We start from the raw sequence: 16,832 nt of genomic DNA, 5'->3' as shown, positions 1-16,832 counted from the left end.
CCCCCCTGTTTCTGTAATAAACGTTTGTTACTTCGAAACTGTCTGCATCTGGGTTTTCTCCTGAGCCTTGACATGTGAGGACCATTGGCAGGACTAGAGGTCCTCAGACAGTCGTTCTAATGTATTTCAATGTGCTGATCAAATGTGACCCAAACATTGCTTGAGTCCCCTATTGCACTACTTTTGTTTGGGGACCATAGGGCTCTGGTCAGAAGTAGTGCTCTGTATAGGGAATAGGGTGCCATTGCGCTGGCATACAATGAGGATAGGAAACTATCTGAATACCACATGACACTCTTCACTTGACATGATCAACATGACAGCAAAAATACAATAGCAGTTGGTACATGCAGTACCAAATTCAAAGCTAGAAGGTACTGTAAAATAGCTTGGTGTGTATTGATTTTAAACGAGTGACTGCTACCCTCTGCTGGTCAACAACAGAATCACAGGAGGAGTCATTATACATCACAACCACCACAACCCATTTATGCCCCCCCCCCGTTTGTCTGGGCTGCGTTATGCTTCTAATAAAGATCTGATTCAGGCATCCATGTAGATTTAATGTAGATTTTTACACACATTCATCCACCACTATCTTTCATCTTTAGATGGCTGTGGAATGGGTGGAATTGGAAATAACTGGGTCTAATGTTAGAATGTTGATTTCACTTAGGTCACTCGTTATTTCTACTGACACATCCATTGTCCCTACAGGTCTGGCAGCACGGTGTGTAGAGGTGTATCCTACTACAGAACCATGATATAGAATGTCTAGAGAGGTCATCCCGGCACCTGTGAGCTTCCATTGGACGTTCTCTCAATCCAACTGGTCCAGCTGTTGGCCAAAATCATGTCTTTAATCAATCATGTATCCCACAGCTAGGCTGGAGCAGGTGACAGGTGTCTCCATGACAACCCCTGTTCCATCACACCGCAGTGACAGATGAGACTCTGGGACACTCGGACAGATCAAGGGCAATGTGGAGCACGGTGACGTCACCATCACTGCGGTCTGTGTAATCCGGGGCGGGGATGACAAATTCATCAGTGGTATTCTTGCAGTAATTCACAAGTCTTCTGATGCTGCTGACTACTTATAGAGATATTTACATTGATTTGGCCCCTGTGAGGTTGCCTTCTTGCAGCTGTAGTCTTGTGGCTCTGACAGAGACCATCCTTTGTTTATAGGACTTATAAGGGGGAGGCTTACCGATGCACTCCTTCCAGTACCGGCCCTCTCTCTGTTCTTACATGTGGACAACAGATAAAACCCTGGATGTCACGGGATGTACAACACTGTTCAGAGGACAAGCAGGAAAAGGTATGTGTTATTAATCTTTTACATTGACTGTTGTTTCCCTCCACAAACATGACATTATGTGTTTGACTTTTGGCATCATTCAAAAGGTATTGTTGATGCAAAAGAAGTCAATCCACCAACAGAAAAGCCATAGGGGAAATTAGAGTAATGGGATGTTGTTTCAGTGAGATAATAAGGTAAAATAATATTGCAAAAGTAAAGATATCCAAACACGATTAGGGTAGTACACTACTTAGTAAAAAGTATATATTTTATGGAATGTTAAAATAATGTATATCAATTGCACACACTTACTTTGCATTAGGCATGTAACTAAATATGATCTATAATCTGTCCAGTCAGTCTTCTATAAGTATAGTGAACAAAAATACATACACAAAATGTAAAGTGTTGGTCCCATGTTTCATGAACTGAAATAAAAGATCCCAGAAATGTTCCATAAGCACAAAAATCTTATTTCTTAGCCAAGAGAATCCATCCACCTGACAGGTGTGGCATATCAAGAAGCTAATTAAACAACATGGTTATTACACAGGTGCACCTTGTGCTGGGGACAACAAAAGGCCACACTAAAATGTGCAGTTTTGTCACACAACACAATGCCATAGATGTCTCAAGTTTTGAGGGAGCGTGCAATTGGCATGCAGGAATGTCCACCGGAGCTGTTGCCAGAGAATTTAATGTTAATTTCTCTACCATAAGCCATTTCCCATGTTTTTATAGAGAATTTGGCAGTACGTCCAACCGGCCACACAACTGCAGACCACATGTCACCACGCCAGTCCAGGACCTCCACATTTGGCTTCATCTGCAAGACGCATAAGCTATGGACAACAAACACGATTGCATTTTATCGATGGCAATTTGAATGCCATGACGAGATCCTGAGGCCCATTGTCGTGCCATTCATTCGCCTCCCTCACCTTATGTTTCAGCATGATAATGCACAGCCCCATGTCACATGTCACAATTCCTGGAAGCTGAAAATGTCCTAGTTCTTCTATGGACTGCATACTCACCAGACATGTCACCAATTGAGCATGTGTGGGATGCTCTGGATCGACGTGTATGACAGCGTCTTCCTGTTCCCGCCAATCTCCAGAAACTTCACACAGACATTGAAGAAGAGTGCGACAACATTCCACAGGCCACGATCAACTTCCTAATCAGCTCTATGCGAAGGAGATGTGTTGCGCTGCATGCAGCAAACGGTGGTCACACCAGAAACTGACTAGTTTTCTGATCCACACCCCTACTTTTTTTAAAGATATTTGTAACCCCCAGATGCATATCTGTATTCCCAGTCATGTGACATCCATAGATTAGGGCCTAATGATTTTATTTCAATTGACTGATTTCCTTATATGAACTGTAACTCAGAAATTGTTGCATGTTGCGTTTATATTTTTGTTCAGTGTACAATTTGTGTGGCAGACTAAAGATCTGTTATATTGAAATATCAATACTTTGTTTCCAGTCACAGACAGATGTCCAGGTCAGGCCTTGCTGGAAAACCAGGGGCCAGAATGAAACTCAAACCCCTACACAACTCTGTCTAACTTCTCTTTCATAGCAGACACCTGATCTACAGTCATTGGATTATGTATGCCACTGAGCAGACGCTATTATCTAAAACAGGGTCTCCCAAACTCGGTCCTGGGGCCCCCTCTGGGTCCACGTCTTGGTTTTTTCCCTAGCAACTGTGACAGCTGATTTCAAATAGTCAAAGCTTGATGATGAGTTGATTATTTGAATAAGCTGTGTAGCACAGGGGGGAAAACAAAACATGTACCCAGTGGAGGCCCCAGGACCGAGTTTGGGAAACTCTGATCTAAAGCAACTTAGAGTTCAGGGAATGCATACCTTTTTAGTAGGCTGTGTGTGTATTTAATACACCCAGGAATTGAACCCACAGCATTGTGGATGCTAGCTCCATGCACTTGCTAACTGAGCTACACAACACAACAGATACGTAGAGGAGAAGCTAGCTATCCACAAGCATCCACCATGAAGAAACCATTTCTGTCTTTCACATGGTGATCGGGAAAAGGCTTATGTGGGTAAACTGAGATGTCAGACTAATATCGGTGGATGGATTCGTTGAAGGATAGAAACTAAGTTAGGGATTTGGTTGGAATTACTATCATCTGTCTCACTGCAGTTCAACAGGTTCAGCAGATAAATATCTGATTCATCAACTAGGCTACATAAATCGTGGATCATCTCACTCCCTTCCACCCCTGTAGACACCTGCTGTCCTTAAATCGCAAAACCCACACACTCATGTTTTAAAGAGGGAAGTGTCGCCTTATTCTCAGATGTTGCCCCAGTTCACAAGCAATCTCTTTAAACCCCCTCTCCTCTCCTCTCCTCTCCTCTCCTCTCCTCTCCTCTCCTCTCCTCTCCTCTCCTCTCCTCTCCTCTCCTCTCCTCTCCCTCTCCTCTCCTCTCCTCTCCTCTCCTCTCCTCTCCTCTCCTCTCCTCTCCTCTCCTCTCCTCTCCAGTCCCCTCCTCATCAGAGATGTGAATGATTGACTCTCTCTCTCTCTCTCTCTCTCTCTCTCTCAACAGCAACAGCCCTGAACAATAAGGCCACCCTTCTGTCTGCGTTCTGAGGGCCATCTGGTTCCCTCGGTACGTTTTCCACCAGACAGTTTGTTGATAGAACAACAGCGGGGTGAATAAAGACAGATCTGCTGCTCCTCACACATGTAAGGCGTTCATGTTTTCTCTTTATTTTATTACGGCCAAATTGCCATATTTGGTCAAATTGGATGCTTTGTTGTAGACTGTTGTGTCAGGGATACTTGTATAAATGGTAGCATACTTCCTGAACGTTTTCAGGGCTATATTTACTCACCTCCATTACGCTATCTAGAATCCCGTTCCGAAATTACTACACAACAACATGCAAATAGACTGCAGTTGCTAGTGTACTTACAGCCTTAATACACAGGTACAACAACTTTATGTTAAGCGTTACCACACTTTCTCTGTCTCGTTTTTTCAGGCGTAAGGGGCCAAAATGCAGTACTTCTTTAGTCTCCTACTGTTGATGGCGGTTTACTCCAAGTCTCGCAGCAGCCCGTGCGAGAAAGGCTGCGACTGTCACGAGGAACTGAAACTCACCACGTGCACTAACGCCCTCTTTACCCAACTGCCCAACCACATCCCTCCTTACACGGAACACCTGGACCTGTCTGTGAACCTTCTAACCTTTATTCCGAAGAGTTCCTTCCGAATGGAACGCAAACTGAGGGTTCTGCTTATAAAGGACAACAACATCAGCGCTGTCGCCGACGGGGCCTTCACCCAGCTAGAGTTCCTTCAGAAGTTGGACCTGAGTTGTAACAGGTAGTGGGATGTTTTTCCTGGCCCCCGTGCTCTTGTTTTTGCTTTGCTCTTTTGAGGTCTTGGTCCGGGTTACTGTAAAGCACTTTGTGACAACTGTTCATGTCAAAGGGGCTTTGTCAATTAAATTTGATGGATGGCTGGATAGATTCATTGATTGATTTATCGATTGATTAAACAGGATCTCGTCCCTGAGCGAGAGCTTCTCCCTGGGCCTGAATGCTCTGAGAGAGCTGCAGCTGAGCCACAACCACCTGCACACCCTGCACAGCAAGAGCTTCATGCACCTGGATGGCCTACAGAGGCTCAACCTTACTGGCAACGCCATCCATAACATCCAGGTGAGGTCGTTTTTACTTTTGTTGATCAACATCAAATAAAGTGATACAGGACTTATACAATTCAATTCTATTCCGTTGTATTTTACTATATTGTATTGTGTTTTATTTTATTCTGTTCTATTCCATCCAGGTGAGGTCCTTTGGCTCCATGTCCACCTTGCGGCAGCTCCACCTGGAGGGCAACCATCTCGTCTCCCTGAACAATGGGGTGTTCTCCATGCTGAAGTCCCTGGAGGTCCTCAACCTGCAGGGGAACCAGATCAACAAGACCCAAGAGGGTGTCTTCACACCCATGACCTCCCTGGCCCTGCTCAACCTGGCCCACAACCAGATGAGCACCATCTACTTCAAGACCTTCCTAAGCATCCACACCTACAGTACCCATATCCTGTTGGAAGGAAACCCCTGGAACTGCAATTGTGACCTGCAGAAAGTGTTCCACAAACTTAGAAGTGTTCAAAGGCTGTTCTTGGATGATTACTATAATCTTAGCTGTAATGCTCCGACAGAACTAGCGAACTACAGGTTGATGGATGTGGATACGGAGCTGTGTATCGCCGAGGTGGTTATTGTGCTGATTATCACGATCACTGTGATGATAACAGTGTTGGGGGCCATCGTCATGGCGGAGAGGAAGAGAAAGAAGAAGAAGAGGGGAAAGCATTGGACGGAGCAGGGCAACTTGTCTGACTCAGATCACTAGGGATTGACTTCTTCTCGGCAACACAATCCTTTTAATACATTTGTACAGTAAACACAAAGAAAATATCTATCTGAGACAGTTATAAGCGTCATATTTTAAAGGGCATTTAGTAGGCTATTGTACAATTTCACCAAGTATTTATTGTACACAAATGCATTAATCAATTACTCAATATGTACAGGTTTTGCATTTGTAATAATACCAGAATTTGTAGTGTTCTATTAGATACTTTGAAATACAATATGAACAATAGTAACGGTGTGAAAAATAATAAATTCAACGCGATTGAAATGTTCACTAGCCGCATTGTACTCTATCCATTTCCTTTATGATGTAAGAAATATACATTATATATATATATATATATATATATATATATATATATATATATATATATACATATATATATTAGAAACAATAACAATTGCACATCTTGCCTTCACACTTCGTTATAAACATGCTCTTAATGCATTTACAGTAGTAGTTGGTGTATGTTGACGGGCAGCGGGGACACTATTTGGGAGGTTGGGTTCGCTTTAACAGATAGCAGAGGCGTCACACGAGGCCCATCGTCTGGGCGAATCGAGTTCGGAGTTCCAGTCTAAGCGAAATGGCCTGAACTAGGATGTGTTTATTAAGGATATTACTTATGGTATATCATCGGTATCATGGATGCATAGGATAACGACGGAATAAGCTGCATTGTAGGCAATGCAGAAAGCTTTCGATTTCAGACGGGGAGACACAACTGCCACCGCCGAACCTGCGTAGTCAAGGTTGAAAGAATAGGAACGCGGACCGGGGACTTTTGCAGGTAAGATTGATGAGATCATCGGCGTCCAAGCTCATTTCCAATTTAAAGAGAAACTGTCGTTTTATTTTATTTGATTGCGTATCTACAATAGTATGATTTAAGTGCGCTGTTCAGCACTGTTTAAAGTAAACGTACTTTTATTTCTTCAATTTGGTGTGAAGTGTTATTTGACAGTGCAACATGCATTTCGTTTACACTTCCGCATTGGACGGTGAAATGTATTTTTTCACCGGTTTCACCAGTTCTTCTGATATGACATTCCCACTCACGATCAACATGAGTTATTAGGCTGTAACAATGTTACTATATTTGTTACACCACTTGTGCAACTTGTTGAAGCCTAACATTTATTGTAGCCAATTCTATGCTAAACATATTTACTGTATAGCATAGTGTTTCAATATGCTTTGTGTTGTAATCACGAAAACAAATATATATATATATATATATATATATATTAGTTAAGCAAACTTTACTATGCATATTGTTAACCATCACATCAAGTACATGAAGTAGGTAAGTAACAAGTGGTTTCCGTTCCCTGTGTAACATCAATATGCGTAACATCAATATTTCTACACATAGACTGTATGCTTATGATAATCAATGTAGCCTACTGTTTAGGTTCCAGTAAACATGAATCTAACTTCCTGCCTTCCAGAGATGGCTGCGGACGACAAAGTGCTAATCCTATCGGACGACGAAGAGGACCAGAAGAGGAAGTACGTCCTGGACGAACCCTTCAACACTCTTTCCCTGGAGCTGCAGACCGACCGAGAGCCAGTGTCTGCTGCAGCATCAGACACACAGTCTGCTCCAGAGACACCCATGGCCTCGCCACTGAAAGACCTAGGCTGCTTTGAGAGGATGTGCCTTCGAGTCAACTCCCAGCTCCTCATCTCCAAGATCTTCTACTTCTTCTTCTATGCAGCATACGGTTCCCTGCACCCACTCCTAGCCGTCTACTACAAGCAGCTCGGGATGTCGCCAAGCCGTAGTGGACTGTTGGTTGGGATCCGGTACTTTATAGAGTTCTGCAGTGCGCCATTCTGGGGAGTGGTGGCCGATCGTTTTAAGAAAGGGAAGCCATTGTTGCTGTTCTCTGTGCTGTGTTGGTTGGTGTTCAACTGTGGCATCGGCTTTGTCAAACCAGCTGCCATGGTCTGTAAGGAGAAGGTGGACATCACCACTGTGGCTCCACCAATACTCCCCTTGACGACAATGATACCAATTAACGGCTCGCTACCGGACGTTTCCACCAATCACACGAGGAGAAGTCGTCGGGATTTGTTTCGAAGTTACTTTCCTAGCTTCCTTTTTGTTTTGAATGGCCGTGATTCTGGCTATAGTGTACGCCGCAGGCATAGAAGAGGTGCTGATAGCAATACCACCCAATCCACAGGGGTGTCTTACGAGCCGAACAATGCCACGGCAACAACCACTTACACCCCCACCCATGCCCAACCCAGAGTGGTGCCTAATGAGCAAGCCAATACCACTCAGCTTTTACTGAATACCACAACTATGCCACTGACCACTAAAACCCCCACCCTTGCCCCTAACCATGCCCCCACCACACATTCCAAATTGGTGCCTCACGAGCAGGGCAATACCACTCAAGCTACACCAAATACTACTTCAACAACTATGGCAACCACTACCCCTGCCCCCACCCAACCCAGAGAGTACATCATTGAGTACAACGAGGATCAGGTAGAGAGCATCTTTCTCCTAATCCTCTTGGTCATCATCGTGGGGGAGTTCTTCAGCACGCCGGCAGTCACCATTGTGGACACGGTGACGTTACAGTACCTGGGGAAGCACCGGGACCGCTACGGCCTGCAGAGAATGTGGGGGTCCCTTGGCTGGGGCGTGACCATGCTGCTAGTGGGTATCTGGATAGACCACACCCACCTTACGCTGCTCATCGACGGCGTGGTCGGCTGTATCCTGCCCGAGTATAAGAACTACCAGGTAATGTATGACATTGAACATGTGACAAATAATAAGCAATGGGTCGCTAAGGGCAACATAGTTGATGCGTAAATACAAACGGAGTTAATTAAATTTGTTCAGTTGTTCACTCATTCATATATTCACTCATTCTCTCTTTCTTTCATTCCTTGTCCAGGTGGCCTTCATAGTGTTTGGAGTGATGATGGGCCTGGCCCTGGTGGTAGCAACACAATTCTACTTCGACAGGTAATAGGGGCAGACACAATTAAATTATGTTTGAAACCCTACCCTTTTAGCTTTGCCTTAAATCAATGATTGTATTGTTATTTTAGACTTACTTTTTGTTTTATGTACTTTTATTCGTCTATTTTATACAATTGCTGTTTGTTTTTAATATCTTTCATTTGATTATTTTACTGTAAATGTGTGGTGGTTTTAAATGATCTTTTAAATGAAGTTTGATTTGATTTGACAGTGGGGACTACAGACAGGAGTTGCCTCAGAGGCCCCAGAAGGTAGAGATACCACAGGTAAATCAACTGGAAAATTAAAACTCACACTAAGTGGAATAGTCTTTCGAATTTATTTAGCAGTAGTAAATACTGCTTTAAATAGAATCTTTTTATTATTATTATTTGTTTTACACCTTCATTTTTCTCACACAGGTAGGCGGGAACGTGGCATCTCCAGAGGGGAGCGAGAGCTCCACCTCGGACCAGACCCCCATCACCCCAGAGTCCACCATCCCCGAACAGCCTTTCCACTACAGTGACCTCCTCAGGCTGTTCTGTAGTGTTCAGTACAGCACGGTGCTATTCGTCGCCTGGTTCATGGGCTTCGGTTACGGCTTTGTGTTCACCTTCCTGTATTGGCATCTAGAGGACCTGAAGGGGACCACCACGCTGTTTGGTGTGTGTTCGGTTTTGAGTCATGTGTCTGAGCTGGCTGCTTACTTCACCAGTCATAAGTTTATTGAGCTGGTGGGACACATCAGGTAAGGATGGGGTTGTTGTTGTTGTTGTTGTTTTGGGGAGGGTGGTGGAGGAAGGGATATCGCATTATCCATATCTTTTAGCCAAATCTTTTACCAGAAACAGCAGCAGCAACAACAACAACCAAAGCACACAGTATTTTCTGAAAGTGAGGATTTCCACATTTTCTATCCCGTTTCACCTCAGCTAGACATGCTGCATGTAAATCGTGTTCATTTAGAGTGCCTCTTGCTTGAACGTCACACAGACCTATACTATAGTCAGCGTATACTATAGTCAGACAGACAGACCTAGCACAGAGCAGGGACATTTGAGAGTGTGGTGTTATGTTTAAGGAGAGAGGGCCGTCACTCTATCAGCTCTGTGTGACCTATGTCATTTTGACGCACAAACATTCTTCTCTTAACATTTTGGGTGGTTATAACCCGGCAAGTAATGCAGTTACCTATTAGTGCAAAGGTCTCAAGAGGAATTTGTGCCACTGCTTTTTGCCTCACCAGTTCAATGGGCACTGTACGCAAAGAGTCATACTAACTATGCCTAGTAGGGCATCTCTTTGGACCTGAGATAATTAACACGACAAAAGACGCTGATCTGTTTGCTTCCTCTTAATAACTTTTGCTCGGAGTACCTAACCTCTGAAAATCTCATCACTAATTTCTTTCTTTCCTCCCTGTTTTCCTAACTTAGGGTCTTGTACATTGGCTTGGCATGTAACACAGCACGCTACCTGTACATTTCTTACTTGGAGAATGCATGGATAGTTCTGCCTATGGAGGTCTTGCAAGGTAAGAGAGAGCAGGTCCGATATTGACGTTACTTCCTGTTGACACCTGACCGAGGAAAGGTTCAAATTTGAGTCCGTTGTTAAGGGCTGTAGAGCCTCAGTAAAGTACATCTTAGGATGGGAATCTCTGTTATTTCAAGCAGTCGCTGCCTTTTAAAACACCTTTTTCCATGCCAACGAAACAAGAACAGGATAAGATATAACTTAAAGGAATGTTAATATTGATTTTAAGGGAAAAGGACATTACAGTATCACATCAAATACGGTCATATTAAAAGACAGTATCGACAAAAGGAAATTGAATAAGGATATCCTGGTAATGTCATATGACTAGTGAATAGGCACCATGTTACCCCTGTTTGTCTTTCTGTGGTTACAGGTGAAAGATTATTTAAGAGCAGGTTGGATGGGTCTTGTCAAACACTGGACAGGAGAATAATATTGTTCCACTCCCTCTTTCAGACACCTTGGGTACAAAATAACCAAATAGGACAGAGGTAGGCAACTAGATCCAGAGTGGGCTGATTTTTGTCGAAGAGAATGGTCGGGGCCCAGAAAATAATTATAATTTGTACACTGCAAATTGACCACAACTAAGCCCAAAAAGAGATTGTATTTTGAGACACAATCATGTATTATATATTTTTTTGGTGTACAAACAGACTTCCTAAATTAAACACATTTTTAGATGAATTCCTGGTGAATTTACACTCTTTTTTTTAACCCAAAACTACTATGCAAAGTACCCACTGTAAAGTTTGGTGGAGGAGGAATAATAGTCTGGGGTTGTGTTTCATGGTTCGGGCTAGGCCCCTTAGTTCCAGTGAAGGGAAATATTTTTTATAACCTCTTTTTCTCCCCAATTTCGTGGTATCCAATTGGTAGTTACATTCTTGTCTCATCGCTGCAACTCCCATACCGACTTGGGAGAGACGAAGGTCGAGACTCGTGTGTCCTCCAAAACACAACCCAACCAAGCCGCACTGCTTCTTGACACAATGCCCACCCGGAAGTCAGCCGCACCAATGTGTCGGGGGAAACACTGTACAGCATGCACTGTGCCTGACCTGCCACAGGAGTTGCTACGGCTCCCGGTCGCGGACGGCTGTGACAGAGCCTGGACTCGAACCCAGAATCTCTAGTGGTACACCTAGCATTGTGATGCAGTGCCTTAGACCACTGCGCCACTCGGGATCCCCAGTGATCCCGAGGATACAGGATACAATGACATTCTAGATGATTCTGTGCTTCCAACTTTGTGGCAACAGTTTGGGAAAGGCCCTTTCCTGTTTCAGCATGACAATGCCCCCGTGTACAAAGCAAGGTCCATTACAGAAATGGTTTGTCGAGATCGGTGTGGAAGAATTTGACTGGCCTGCACAGAACCCTGACCTCAACCCCATCAAACACCTTTGGGATGAATTGGAACGCCGACTGCGAGCCAGGCCTAATCGTCCAACACCAGTGACCGACCTCAGTAATGCTCTTGTAGCTGAATGGAAGCAAGCCCCCACAGCAATGTTCCAACATCTAGTGGAAAGCCTTCCCAGAAGAGTGGAGGCTGTTATAGCAGCAAAAGGGGAACCAACTCCATATTAATGGCCGTGATTTTGGAATGGGATGTTCGACGAGCATGTGTCCACATACTTTTGGTCATGTAGTGTATATGATGATTATTTGTATTTTTTTTACTAAAAACTTTGGGGGGCCAAAAAAGAAAGCCTGTTGCCAACCCCTGCTCTAGGACAGAGGCCCCGTATTGTATAGTGAATGTACTCACCCATGATTCTTGCAAGGAATTTAACTATGGCGTTGTGTTTTGAACGGTGGTGGATAAAATGTCTTATAGGCCTACGCCTCATGACAATTTTTCTAGTAAAAACTCAATACATAAGAATGATCTCATTATTACTAGTCATTAGTGAGAGGCACTGTTTGCTTTGGTGCTATAGCTTCTTCCTGAACTCTGTCTTAGAGGAGTGTTAGATGACCACCCCGTTACTTCAGCGTAAGGATGTGTGTATATATCTATCCGACGTCTTGAATCTGTGGTCACGGAATGAGAAGTCCGTCTGCCTGACGAATGATGAATGGAAGTCTAAGTGTCAACACTTCCTTGTCTATAGGACTTAAATAAAAGAGAGGCGAGGTTTCCTGTTAGATTGTTTTCCCAATTGGCGCTAATAATACAAGACAGACTGCTTTTTCTTCTATATGACGTTATTATTGAAATAATGTATAACATTTTACGTTGTTTTTTTTTGTCCTTTAGCAGACACTCTTATGCAGAGTGACTTACAGGAGAAATTAGGGTTGAGGGCCTTGCTCAAGAGCACATCAACAAATTTTTTCACCTAGTCGGCTCAGGGATTCAAACCAGCGACCTTTCGGTTACTGGCCCAACACTCTTAACTGCTAGGCTACCTGCCGCCCCTACTTTGAAGAAGCATTTTTATCCTTATACGCTGTGTAATGTTTAACACCTCCATCAATGCTTGTCCTCTGGCATCATTGACATTATACTAATTCAGCAGACGCTCTTATGCAGAGTTACTTACAGTCGTGAGTGCATAGATTTTTGTACTTTTTCGTACTGTTCCCCATGGGAATCAAACCTACAACCCTGGCTTTGTAAGCGCCATGCTCTACCAACTGAGCCACACACAGTATTTCACTTTTCTAACCTTTTTGTTTTGTCTGTCTTTCTGTCTGTCTCTTTGTACTGTAGGTGTGACCCATGCGTCCGTTTGGGCAGCCTGTATCTCCTACCTGAGTGCCGCGGTGCCCCCAGCTCTGAGGACCTCTGCCCAGGGTATCCTCCAGGGTCTACACCTGGGGCTGGGACGGGGCTGTGGGGCCATGGTGGGGGGAGTCTTCGTCAACTATTTTGGTACGGCTGCGACAACAACGGCCCCTTTTGACAGTCCCATTTGAGTCGTGAAATGTAGCAACTCTTGACATACAGCCGTGTTTTTATAATAGAACATGATTTTGAGAACCAATGAGTTATACTATTTATTACACAGTTATGAACTACATACATGCCCACTAATAATCAACGGTCTATAAACGATGTATAAAACCCTTTCATAACCCTGTTAAATGACACCTTTAACATGAAGTGTAACCGTTGTGATTTTTCTGTGTCTGTAAAGTGCATGTCTTTTTCCAGGAGCTGCAGAGACGTTCAGAGGGATTGGAATGGCTTCCCTGGTGATACTCCTCATCTTCTCCTTCATTCAATGTCTGACCGGACAGAACGAGGAAAAGGGTGAGGGAGGGGAGAGCACCTCAGTTCATTTTTTTTTTTTTTTTACAGACCCTGCACTGTTCGAGGAATTTGTTCTGTATAGAATGGATTAGTGGATTGCTTCATATATTGCACTAAAAACAAAATATTTATAGAACTGCAAACCACCTGTATTTTTAACAGTGTACCATACACAAATAACCTAAATTGTATTCCCCTCAATAGAGGACAGGATGCCAGCAGAGAACATTCCGGTTCCTTCCAGTCCAGTTCCCATCGCTACCATAGACTTGATGCAGAACCAGAACCAGGTCAGAACTCTCCAAATTGTTGTACTGCTTCTTTCAGCAAACCAATTTCCCATTGTGGGACAATGACGTGTACTATTAGTACTACTACTACTACTAATTACTACTACTACTACTACTACTACTACTACTACTACTACTACTGCCAGGTGGGTGTGATGGTGCCCCTCTCTAACCCTAGTCCCCCGGCTAAGAAGACCAAGCACCAGGAGGAGCAGGAGGATGTTAACAGACCGGCCTGGGTGCTGAGTGGATCCCCCTGGGTCACCATAGCCTTCGCTGTCTGCCAGATCAGAGAGATGTACTGCATGGCCAAGAGTAGTCTACCCTCAGAGACACAGCCACTGCAGGTAGGATGATGGACGATAGTCATCTTATAAAGATGTGTCAAATCTCAATGAGAACTCTTGTCCTCAGATGTGTCAAATCTCAATGAGAACTCTTGTCCTCAGATGTGTCAAATCTCAATGAGAACTCTTGTCCTCAGATGTGTCAAATCTCAATGAGAACTCTTGTCCTCAGATGTGGCGAATCCAAAGTTTAAGAATTTCAAGCCCAATTTATGTTCTTTTCTTCTTTCTTTTTTTTTTATAACCTTTTAAATATTTGACTTCAATGGGATTTATTTTTTATATCGTATGATTAACAGTGACAATATGTGAACGATTTCTCCCCACGCCTTCATGTGAACTAAAGAAAGGTGAGACTGTGTTTGCTCTTTGTGTGCACTGTAGAGGTGAATTCCACACTGTATTTGTGACATGCGGTGGTGAATGTGGTCAAATGTCCTATGTGCCCGTGTTTGGTTTACTAGTTTAGTGCATGGTTTGGTTATATCTTTAGTGTATCCACAACATTTTGTCGTGATTGACTAGCCAATGACGTTATATTATCTTGTCTGTTGCCAGGAGCAAAATGATCAGAACTCTTCTGAATACAAGGCAGTGGAGACTGAACACAGAGCAACAGAAGTCACCACACCACCATAACGGTTCCCCCAGGCAGCATACCTAGCAAGGCCCACTCCGCAGAGCACCCCGAATCCCAGCCCTCTCCCATACCAGACTAGGGGAACTCTGTGGAGCAGCCTGCCTTTTTCACCTGGTAACTTTGAGGCTTCACATCAACTGTCTAGTACAAAACTCTTTCCGGCAATAGATTAAAGGCTTGAGTTGAGTTTCGAGACGGTACTTACATTCACTCGCGTGTCTCCTTTGGTTCCTGCGACATGTACATTAGGGAAGGGGTAAGGAGCAGTGAGCACTACTCCACATCGATGACTGTGTGCTGTAAAAAGTACTGAGTGATAAGCTTTCTGTGTGTGTGTGTGTGTGTGTGTGTGATCTGGCATTGTGTAAATAGAATTTGATCTAGAAAGGGTCCAAAGGGATTGTTGCCTTCTAGAATGTAATGTATTTATTTCCTCTGTGTCTTCCTGCACGTGCTTCTGACAATCATGTTATTATTATGACTCTTGGGATGAAATGATATGTGTATAGACAATAAAAATGTATTTGTAGATAAATCATTAACTTTCACTGCTTTTCTGGTGTCTCAATTATATTATGGCTGTCTATTTCCGGCATGTTTTTAAAATCCTAAGAGGAGACACTTGGTGGCAGTAGTGTACAGTATTGAAGTACTAACCCTAAGTGTGTGTGTGTGTGTGTGTGTGTGTGTGTGTGTGTGTGTGTGTGTGTGTGTGTGTGTGTGTGTGTGTGTTCAGGTCAGGGTGTGCTTGCTGTTGCTGCTGATGGGAGTGTGTGGGAGGACAGTAATAGTGTTTTCTTCAGAAACTACACCACAATGCCATCTGCAACATCCCTTGTCTCGGCAGAAAATATAAGCTAATATTGATGTTGAAGATGGAAAAAAAAAAAAAAGATTTAATTATTGGACTTGTTTCCCCCGAATCGTCTTTGTTTTGAACACAGCAATTAATGTCCTTCATTATCCTTATTAGGTGTACTTTATATAAAGTGATTCTACTATAACAGTCTCAAGAGACAAGACTGACCGTGGCAGCTGTCTTATCCAATATTGTTAAGCCTGTTGTCTACATCTAAGGAATTAATCATTTTTTAATTTTACCTTAAGGTTTCTCCATCAGCTGCACTCCATGAATCAGTTCATTTGAAAGTACTTTATGAATCAGTTCATTTGAAAGTCTAATAAAAAATGATGACATTCCCATGTTCCTCAACGATCTTATTGACGCAAACACCAGTATAATTTTTGTTTACTCTTGACCACACGGACTCGCACATACATTAGTTCCGCTGCGATGCCTTGTGGGTACGTTTGGCCTTGCTGAAAGTGTTGAGTCATGAACTGGTCCTATTTATGCCTGCGGTGTGGACACTCCAACATGCTAGGACATGATGGGACCAAACAGCTGCCATGTTCAGCAGGGCATCATGGGACTGTTGTAGTACTGTAGCAGCATCCTTTTATTTACACCACTGTACACTGACAGTGGTGCACTGATGAAATAGCTGCACATGGTAATAATCATGCTGATCATTAGAATGATAGGTGTGATATGGTGTAGGCCTGCGTGATCTTTTAGGAACAGTCCAGGATATACAGTCACCAGGGTCATATTGCTAAGTTGGTGGAAAACGTTTTTAAAACAGTGAAAGTGGTAGCCTCGGCCTACTACCTGTATGTGTCAAATTAGAGCTCAGATTGTCGCTTTCCATTGCAAACAGTTTTGCTGCGGTGGCTGTGTGCCCTACTAAGCATGACCCGGGATGTCCTGCAGAGTGAGAAAAAGTGCCCCGTGTGACACAGTGAGAGGCTTTTGTCTCTACCGTCATCAATACAACCATACATGACGCCCACAGGGCCAGCCACTAGCCCACAGCCCACACCAGCCCCAGCCTTAGCCTGCAGGAGGCACACCAGGGGAGCTCAGAGCCATGGTTACTCCCACCCCAATACCCGGTTGGGCAGCAAAGCCGTAGCATCCAAGGAGCAAGGACAGTGTTGAGGAGTAGAACGACT

General features: G+C 43.7%; 2 protein-coding genes across 6 annotated transcripts in view; both read left to right on the top strand.

Annotated features, from left to right (window-relative positions):
• Positions 1–6,009, top strand: part of LOC112253774 (insulin-like growth factor-binding protein complex acid labile subunit) — a 28,301-nt gene extending 22,292 nt beyond the window's left edge. Inside the window, exons 2-6 of the mRNA XM_024425754.1 lie at positions 883–1,324; positions 3,896–4,035; positions 4,335–4,678; positions 4,857–5,016; positions 5,147–6,009. Of these exons, the coding sequence (XP_024281522.1) occupies positions 4,350–4,678; positions 4,857–5,016; positions 5,147–5,719 (1,062 nt within the window). The 5' untranslated portion in view covers positions 883–1,324; positions 3,896–4,035; positions 4,335–4,349 and the 3' untranslated portion in view covers positions 5,720–6,009. The remainder of the gene's footprint in view (positions 1–882; positions 1,325–3,895; positions 4,036–4,334; positions 4,679–4,856; positions 5,017–5,146) is intronic.
• A 231-nt stretch (positions 6,010–6,240) lies between these two features.
• Positions 6,241–15,364, top strand: LOC112253775 (major facilitator superfamily domain-containing protein 6-A-like). 5 transcript variants are annotated; one of them, XM_042324085.1, is made up of 12 exons: positions 6,244–6,533; positions 7,195–8,507; positions 8,665–8,735; positions 8,965–9,019; positions 9,155–9,483; positions 10,172–10,269; positions 12,997–13,158; positions 13,441–13,539; positions 13,744–13,829; positions 13,976–14,176; positions 14,523–14,526; positions 14,735–15,364. In XM_042324085.1, exons 2-12 carry the CDS (start codon positions 7,197–7,199, stop codon positions 14,743–14,745), a joined length of 2,427 nt encoding a protein of 808 aa, XP_042180019.1. In that variant the 5' UTR covers positions 6,244–6,533; positions 7,195–7,196; the 3' UTR covers positions 14,746–15,364. The 5 variants fall into 5 exon arrangements, 4 of the variants coding, with proteins under 4 accessions (XP_042180020.1, XP_042180019.1, XP_042180018.1 ...); XM_042324084.1 differs by lacking the exon at positions 14,523–14,526 and having other exon boundaries at positions 6,246–6,533; XM_042324086.1 differs by lacking the exons at positions 14,523–14,526; positions 14,735–15,364 and having other exon boundaries at positions 6,243–6,533; positions 14,008–14,160.
• The last annotated feature ends 1,468 nt before the right edge of the window (positions 15,365–16,832 follow it).

The sequence above is a fragment of the Oncorhynchus tshawytscha genome, linkage group LG07 (assembly GCF_018296145.1).
Source record: "Oncorhynchus tshawytscha isolate Ot180627B linkage group LG07, Otsh_v2.0, whole genome shotgun sequence".
NCBI lineage: Eukaryota > Metazoa > Chordata > Actinopteri > Salmoniformes > Salmonidae > Oncorhynchus > Oncorhynchus tshawytscha.
This window is presented reverse-complemented; position numbering and strand designations above follow the sequence as displayed.

Excerpts from the sequence above, each read along its gene's own strand:
- LOC112253775 (XM_042324084.1), top strand. The coding sequence starts at position 7,197 with ATGGCTGCGGACGACAAAGTGCTAATCCTATCGGACGACGAAGAGGAC. Across the intron at positions 8,508-8,664 it reads CCGAGTATAAGAACTACCAG|GTGGCCTTCATAGTGTTTGG; the intron begins GTAATGTATGAC and ends TTCCTTGTCCAG. Across the intron at positions 9,020-9,154 it reads AGAAGGTAGAGATACCACAG|GTAGGCGGGAACGTGGCATC; the intron begins GTAAATCAACTG and ends TTTCTCACACAG.